Here is a 7,712-nt window from a genome sequence, read left to right as displayed (position 1 = left end):
GATTAATCATTCGATTTTCAAATTGACAAACATCAGCTGATTTTTTTTCACAATTTTTGCCAACTGTTTTTTTTTTTTTGCACATCAACACAGAATTTTACTCTGCCGAATATCGGAATCGGCATCAACCTAAAAAAAAATCCCGGACGGACCCTAGAGTGTGTACGTACTGTATATTCAAGTAAGGGAACATGTTCATCCGACCGCTGTCAGGGATTCAATGCTACAGAAAGCGAGGGGCACATTTGAGTTATTTCAAATGATGTACGAAGGGAGAAAATTAGCATCTGGCAGAACATTTTTATTTTGTTCATCATCTTCATAAAAATAACAACATCAAGGTCATGTATTGTAGAAACTGTGTATGTACAAATTTGAACAGTTAATATAACTTAAGGCGAGTTAAATTACTTTTTTTTTTTTGCAATACCCTGTTGGTGACAATTTCACCAAACTGTCAACCTTTTTTTTTTCAAGTTTCAGCATCTTCAAAACAAAAGATACATCACATCAAAAGTCCTTCATCGCTGACCCCAACCTTGCAGCAATGTGTGCTACCTGATTACTCAAAAGATGTCGGTCCTAGCTTGATTCGGCACACTTCTGTAAATGTAAAATCATTTTTCAACAAGTGCACATCCAGCCCCCGTTTGCAAACTCATTCAGTGTAACCACGCTCGTCGGCTGAAGTGCGAAAAAAAAAAAGTTTCAGATATCAAACGGTGACATTTCAAATACTGAGTTACTGAACAATATAGCCCTCGAAAACCAATACATTATTAAGGATTTTTAGAATACCCCCAGAAAATGAGGCTCAAATGTCATAAATGTAAAATATACACTCAGCTATAAAAATACAAGGAAGTACAGTAATACAAATATATTTATTTGCCATTAATTATATATCTTTCACAATTTGAACAACACAAAGTCCAATGACAATAAACACTGACGGCTAAATGATAGGAAGTATAAACAAACACTAAGTTTGATCCAAATGGACAACTTTATGGCGAAAACCATAAATATATTAGCTTACATTCATTTGAATAACCCCCCTCCACTGTGGCATGATTGGAGGAGGGGGCGCTATTTCAGGTATTCAAAGAAAAAAAAAAAGTCAAACATGCATTGAGCAACATAGTCCAATAACTGGAAAAAGAGGAAAAATAGAACATTCTTAGTTGAAAATCTCGATAGAAATCTGCAAGTGCAATCCACCCGTGGGCGATGAGAGGCGGGATGGGAGTGAGGAGCTGTCCGGGTGCAAAGGTGCTGAACAGCAGTCATGCACCCAACAGTCAGGCTTGCTTCCAAGAGTGACGGCGACACGTCAATGTTCGCCTGACGTCTTAACGACCCGTGGGTCAAATCGGCGCAGCGGGACCCCTCGCCCTCCATTTTTGCTCTCCAGCCAAGCTGACTTGGAGTCGTGTCTTCCGGGACGGAAAGATCCTAAAATGTCGTGCGTGTGCGTGTGTGCGTGCAATATGCGTGAGGGCCTCGTCTTCAAATGCCCTCGGGCAGAGCGAAGGGCCACGCGTTGGGAGTCACTTGGGGCTTCAGCTCCATTTTCTCCTTCTGCTTCTGGTGCACGCGTCCGTGCCGCTTGCGCTCGTCGCTGCGAGCGAATCGCTTGCCGCACACGTCGCACGAGAACGGCTTCTCGCCCGTGTGAGTCCGGGTGTGCGTCGTCAGGTGGTCGCTGCGGCTGAAGCTGCGCAGGCAGATGCGACACTGGAACGGCTTGTGGCCCGTGTGGATGCGGATGTGGCGGTTGAGCTCGTCCGAGCGCGAGAAGCGCCGGTCGCAGCTCTCCATGGGGCAAGTGAAGGGCTTCTCCTTAGGCGGGCCGTGCGAGGACGAGGCGGCCGTGCTCTTCCGGGCCCTGGGGGGCTTGGAGGGGGTGGCGCTGGAGGCGGAAGTGGCGGCGGCACGCGTGGTGTAACTTTGGGCGAAGGAGTCGGGCAGCAAGGATGAGTAAAGGATGGAGTCTATAGTGCTGGGTAAAGCCGGGGAGGCGTAAATGGAGTCGCACTGGTTGGCCGCGGGGGGAGCTTCGGGGTATGGCTTGAGGCCCATCGGCGGGGGGAGGTAACTGTTGTACGTGTAGCCCTGCGAGCACGTGTCGGAGAAACACTGCTCCTGCTTGATGCCCCCCTCCACTTTGAACTCCACGTCCGGGTTGGGGCACATAGCGGGGAAGGTGTCCAAAAGTTCCTTTACGTCCATTTGCTGCTCGGGCGGGAAGTCGTTGGACATGGGAAATGTCTCCGTGTGGAAGCCGCTCTCCAAGCAGTCGGATTTGCAGAACGCCCCCCATTCGTAGCTCTCGTACTCATTCTTGACCACCACGGGGAAGGAGGCCGCCTCGGACTTGGGCTCGGTTTTGGCAAAGCCCAGCTGGGAGGTGGACGGCTCCGGCGCAGGGGGGTCGGCCTGGCCCTGGGCGAACCCCGTCTGGTGGTCTGAAGAGGAGGAGGGGTACGCTGACGGAGTGAAGGGTTGCCTCTTGACGTCGACAAAATGCGCGCTGTCCACAGGGGGCGTGTATGAAGCCCCCCGGCTGTTAGCGCTCTGCTGCTGGGCCTCGGAGAGCTGCATCGTGGATATGCCCACGATCTCGGTGATCATGTTGAGGAGGGTCTCGGTGGTGCACGACGCCCCCTGAGAAGCTTCCACGTAGAAGCTGCCGGAGTAGGCGAGCGAGGATGGGGTGTAGGCGTCTTTAGGGCCCTCGCAAGGGTTAAACGCGTATTCCGAGTTGGAAGCTTCGGTTTTGAGAGTCGCGGGGGTTCCTTCTGTTGAATCAGAAACGAAGAAAACTTTGTCAAACCCGATTGTTTTGTTTTTCAAGAGGGGAAAAAAACACGACGTTACATAAACATGCATGCGCACCCGGCGAGCAAGCGGCAAGTGTCGCCGTTTTTTTGGGTTTTTTTTTCCTTACACTATCGTTCGATTTCGACATTCCCTTGCATGCAATATCCTCCCAGTGCAGTGGGACTCACCGTGGCCGAACTGCGCGGGCACCGAGCGCTCCGCGTCGCCGAACGCATCTCGGTTGTCCTTCCTCGCGCCGGCGTCCATGCCCAGAGAAGAGCCGCTGCAGTTGTCAAACTGAGGGTAAAAAGAATCTTTCGCGTTCAAATCCATGTTGTTCAACATAATGGTGCACTTCAAAGGTCCGCCTCGAGGATAAATATATAAAGGGAAATTGGGGTGTCTTGTTTTCCTTCAACCCCCTCCTCTTTTCATATATATATTTTTTTTAATTTGGATGCTGTTCGACAAATGATCCCCAAATGTGCTTGTTTTAAATAATAATAAAAAAAAGAAAGAAATTCAATATATTCCTTCTCGTCTGTTGCTCCGCGGTCATTTGCTTGCTGTGGCTCTCACGCCGCTCCCCTTATATACACTTTGGCGGCTCCACGGCCCTCCTCCCCATTCATCAGCTCCAGTGAGAGGATTCCCCGCTGCGTGTAAACTTCATGCCCATATATGGACAGAGGATATGACGTGGCTGTCCTCTTTCTCTCTCCTCCCATCCTGGACCTCCCTTCCTCGCCTGTACCGGCAAGGATGGAGACTGACGTTGCAACAAGTGGCCACCCGTGCTGCCTGGGAGGGGAGCAGCCTTGCGTTAATCATCCCTAACATATGGCTGACATGCTGAAAAGCGGCTATGGGAATTCCTCCAGAAAAAGCGGAGAGATGATGCCGTCAATAGCCGATATGCCGCCAAAAAAATACGAAGACAAAAAGAGGACTATATCCAGCGAACCCCGCGAGACGCACCTGCATAGGCGAAAATCCGCCATCCATGTTATATATAAAAATATGTGTACAGTTTTACCCACACACTTTAAACGCATTGAAATTTATTTTTTCAACAATAACAACAACGTATTTTTCGGGTTGAACGATTTTTAACTCATTCACTGCCATTGACGAATTGATTTGTCTTTTCACAGTCCAGCCATTCAATGCCAGGAACCTATTTATATTTTTTCAAACGTTAGGGTAAAAGATGATCTGAAAATATCTGACAGTGAATGAGTTAAAAATAATGAAATTGCAGTATCTCCCCCTCAATATTGCATGCAATAGCGATTATTTTTTTCATGGTCCCCTTCGAATGACCTTTTTTAACAAACACGAGCAATAAATTAACCTGTAACAATATCGCATTTAGGCTGTGCTTAAATGTTATGCTCTTATAGGTTGCTTGCATTAAAATAAAGGACAAATGAACATCCTAAATGTTTAGTTTGTTTTAGTTACTTGTTGCTGTATACTTGATTGGCTCAAACTACCGGACACAAATTCCTGGTGTGTATCTTAACTTCTTCCGACAGTCTCACAAAATTCTACCAAACAATGTGGCGTAAAAATAACTTAAAAAGTCGTAAATCAGATTACAACAATATTGAAAACAAGTCTGTGGCTTTATTAATTTAATTTGTCATGTTTCATGAAATATGTAAACACATGTACTGCACTTGTCTCTAGCACTGGTTATGTAGACAACATTATGTAAATAAATAAATGTCCACTTGAATTTGATTGAATTATTCTGCTTTACTTTTTAATGCAAATGTATGTAAACACCAAAAATTCAAGCATAAAATACTTAGCTAAGCACAACCATCATGACCAACATTAATGTGATTAAAAAAAAAAAAGATTTTGGAAAAAAAAAAAAAATGCACTCAACATCAAAACACATGGTAATAAAATGCAAACACAGAAAATTAGAGCAGAAACGTAGACTGTACATTATTAATTGTCCTTTTGGTTCTTTGTTATTGGTGGTTGGAAAACCGTATCTACATTTTTTTCTCAGAATGCTTTAACAAAAAAAAAAACAAAAAAAATGCACCACTGCAAAGTAACATAAAAGGCCATAGTGGCCATCATTAACAAGGCAGTGGCTTATATAAAAGTATATTCAGCATTATTGTCATGTATACAAATGCTAGCTTGCGATGTGCTTGTGAAAACTCACACCTCAAAAGGCTTAAGAGCAGTGCTAGCAGGTGGGTTAGCAGCCTGGGCGTTTAGCCTGCCGGTTAGCGCAAATGACTCTCAACCCTGGTCACATGAGTCCGAGCCTCGGGCCGGACCACAACGAATGACCAAAGTCACAATAAGCCGCCAACACTGTACAGTCCAAAGATTGAAGTGATTTGTTTCTAAATATGGTTGAAGATACATGCTGTGCAAAGAGTGAGAACAATTAAATACTGAATTGTTAAAATATATCATTCAACTCTTTTTCACCATTTTGGTTTTCCAGATTTTTTGGGCATGACTACAATCAAGCCCAAGTATGCACTTCATCCATCCCACACTGTATAAGCACTGAGCGCCGTCATTCCAGATGACCCGGCGTTGGTCCACTTGCTAATGTGCTAACCTGCTATGGAATGTGGACCAACACACGAAACAAAACCAAGTGAGGCGGTGACTTATTTGACGACACCGATGGCCCGGTGCTAGCAGGCCTCGCTAGCCCACTTGCTCACTGCTACACACAGATTCATTTTACAAAGTTGGATGTGATGCCTATATGCTAACATCAGCTATGTAACTTTTATTAATAATAAAACACATAATATGTGAGTAAAATATAGTCAATAGCGCAAATGCTGTATGCCTTCCAACAAGCAGTTAATGTTAAGGGAAGTAATACGTTGTCTATTGTTACATTTGTGCAAGCTAACGATAACTCAACATCTCCCCACAAGTTTGTTAAACTACATTATTCCATGATCCCCTAGCTATCGTATAGTAGTTATTGCTGCACACACAGGAAGTCTGTCAACCTTTTTTCCGGTTTGGTCACATCACATGAGATGACCAAGATGATTTGATGAGTTTTTCCACCCGTGAGAATATGGCCCCGCTGTTACAGTATTGTATGTCAAAGCCAATAAGGTAAGCAGTGGTGCAATAAGTTTTGGTGTACAGATTGTTAGCTAACAGCTATGGATGGATGGATAGATGGATAGATTGATAATAGATTGGATGGAAAGACAGATAGATGGATCAATCTGATTGGATGTTGTAAGTGTACTTACTGAAAAATGATTATCAGTGTTTATATTCTACAAAGGTGACCAAAACGCAGATAAGAGAGCAAGCTATTCTGCCAGATGTCTGTTGACAATTCAAACCATATACTCTCTTCTGAGGATTGCGTTTTGATTGCTCCCTACCTAAGGCCAGACTGCACATTTTCAGCAGTTACACTGATTGACTCTCCCTGGCAAATCCTTCCTCCCTCTAGTAGGTTTCCAGTAAATTGCAGGTCGCTCACACCATAGCGGCGAGGTCTCATCCGAAAATGAACCCTTGGCCTTTGAAAGCATCGGAGGGAGTCGATAACACCCCTGATGTGTTCAGTGGTTGAACCCAACCGTTCACGTGACATTTCAACCGCCAAAGCGTTTTTATTTTTATTTTTTTTCCCCTTCTCTCTTTTGGCATGTGTTGCCAGGTGAACTCGGTGGTCGCGCTTCCTACTACACAAAGTCGATACTCTTTGATAGGGCGCCGTGGACCTCTCATCCAGGTTGCCGAATCTGGACGGCGGCCGTGCGGACACAAACACATAAACCGGTCGTTTACTTTTTACTCCATCACAAGAAAATGTTTAAGTCTGTATTGATATGAATGGAACAATCTCTTGTAAAAATAAATAAATAATTACATCAATAAATAAATCCAATCACACCTCAGAGGACGATGTTAGGTTGTAATCACCACAGAGCATACTGAAGAAATCAACACATAAATAAAGTAGGCCTGAACCAAGATTCAAACACGGAACCTCTTGACTGTGATCTGGCTAATATCACCATGCTCCCTCGCGAAATTTATTGGAAGACGACGAAAAAACTTCAATTCCATTAGGGCTGAAATGTATTAAATTATGAATCATTTCAATGAGAATAATTCACACGTAATAATTCGCTGCTGGATTTGCACAAAAGCTAAATGGCCTTAAACTACCGCATTTGAGGGGAAAAAAAAAACCCCACAAAGATGTAATCAGAAATTCAATGTCTCTGTGCTGAAACGGATTGACATAGGGAAATAATGAAACGCGTGAGTCACACGGAATCAAACACAATGCACACAATAATAGACATTCACTCAAATTGTGTCATTTCCCTTAACACCGAGAGGTGGACGAGGTATCAGAGTGTGCGAGTGGCACAATGCTGTCATCTTTTTGAAGGTGGCGTATGATAATAGCCTATAAGCTCTTTTCGCTGCAGCGCTGACATTCTCCGGAACAAATGGCTTTCACCCTCAGATGTGCACTCTAATTCCGGGGGCCTGCAAGATGTTTAGCTTAGAGCGAGAGGCTCCAAGTGATCGCAAGTCTATTAAAACCAATCTGATCGCTCAAGAGTTCAGATCATAGGAGGGCTGGGACCAGAACTGCAGTGTTGCTAACCTCGCTCGACTGCATCAAAATGCCGCGGCGGAGGGACAGAGTAATGGATTTATGTAATGTTAGCACTTACTGGCATTACAATATAGCGCCAGGGTCGACTCCATACCTGTGCATTAATGATAAATGGAAGCCTTTTGTTTATTAATCCGCTGGCATCTGTTAGACTAACTGTTCCCTTTCCTTAGGGCTGCTTTTGCATTTTAACAAGGAGTACTTGGGGCGGGGGGGGAGTTCAAAATGT

General features: G+C 44.6%; 1 protein-coding gene across 1 annotated transcript; it reads right to left on the bottom strand.

Annotated features, from left to right (window-relative positions):
- Window positions 1-276: 276 nt before the first annotated feature.
- On the bottom strand, window positions 277-3,371 carry LOC147146200 (uncharacterized). The gene is made up of 2 exons (XM_086034373.1): window positions 3,012-3,371; window positions 277-2,801 (listed from the first exon to the last, which is right to left on the bottom strand). The coding sequence occupies exons 1-2, from the start codon at window positions 3,166-3,168 to the stop codon at window positions 1,510-1,512; spliced, it is 1,449 nt and encodes a 482-aa protein (XP_085890499.1). The 5' UTR covers window positions 3,169-3,371; the 3' UTR covers window positions 277-1,509.
- Window positions 3,372-7,712: the final 4,341 nt, after the last annotated feature.

This window comes from Filicampus tigris, chromosome 6 (assembly GCF_054856515.1).
Source record: "Filicampus tigris isolate MCC_2025a chromosome 6, RoL_Ftig_1.0, whole genome shotgun sequence".
NCBI lineage: Eukaryota > Metazoa > Chordata > Actinopteri > Syngnathiformes > Syngnathidae > Filicampus > Filicampus tigris.
This window is presented reverse-complemented; position numbering and strand designations above follow the sequence as displayed.

Coding starts and splice junctions, on each gene's coding strand:
- LOC147146200 (XM_086034373.1), bottom strand. CDS start 3,168: ATGTTGAACAACATGGATTTGAACGCGAAAGATTCTTTTTACCCTCAG. Junction 2,802..3,011: donor GCCCGCGCAGTTCGGCCACG/GTGAGTCCCACT, acceptor CTGATTCAACAG/AAGGAACCCCCGCGACTCTC.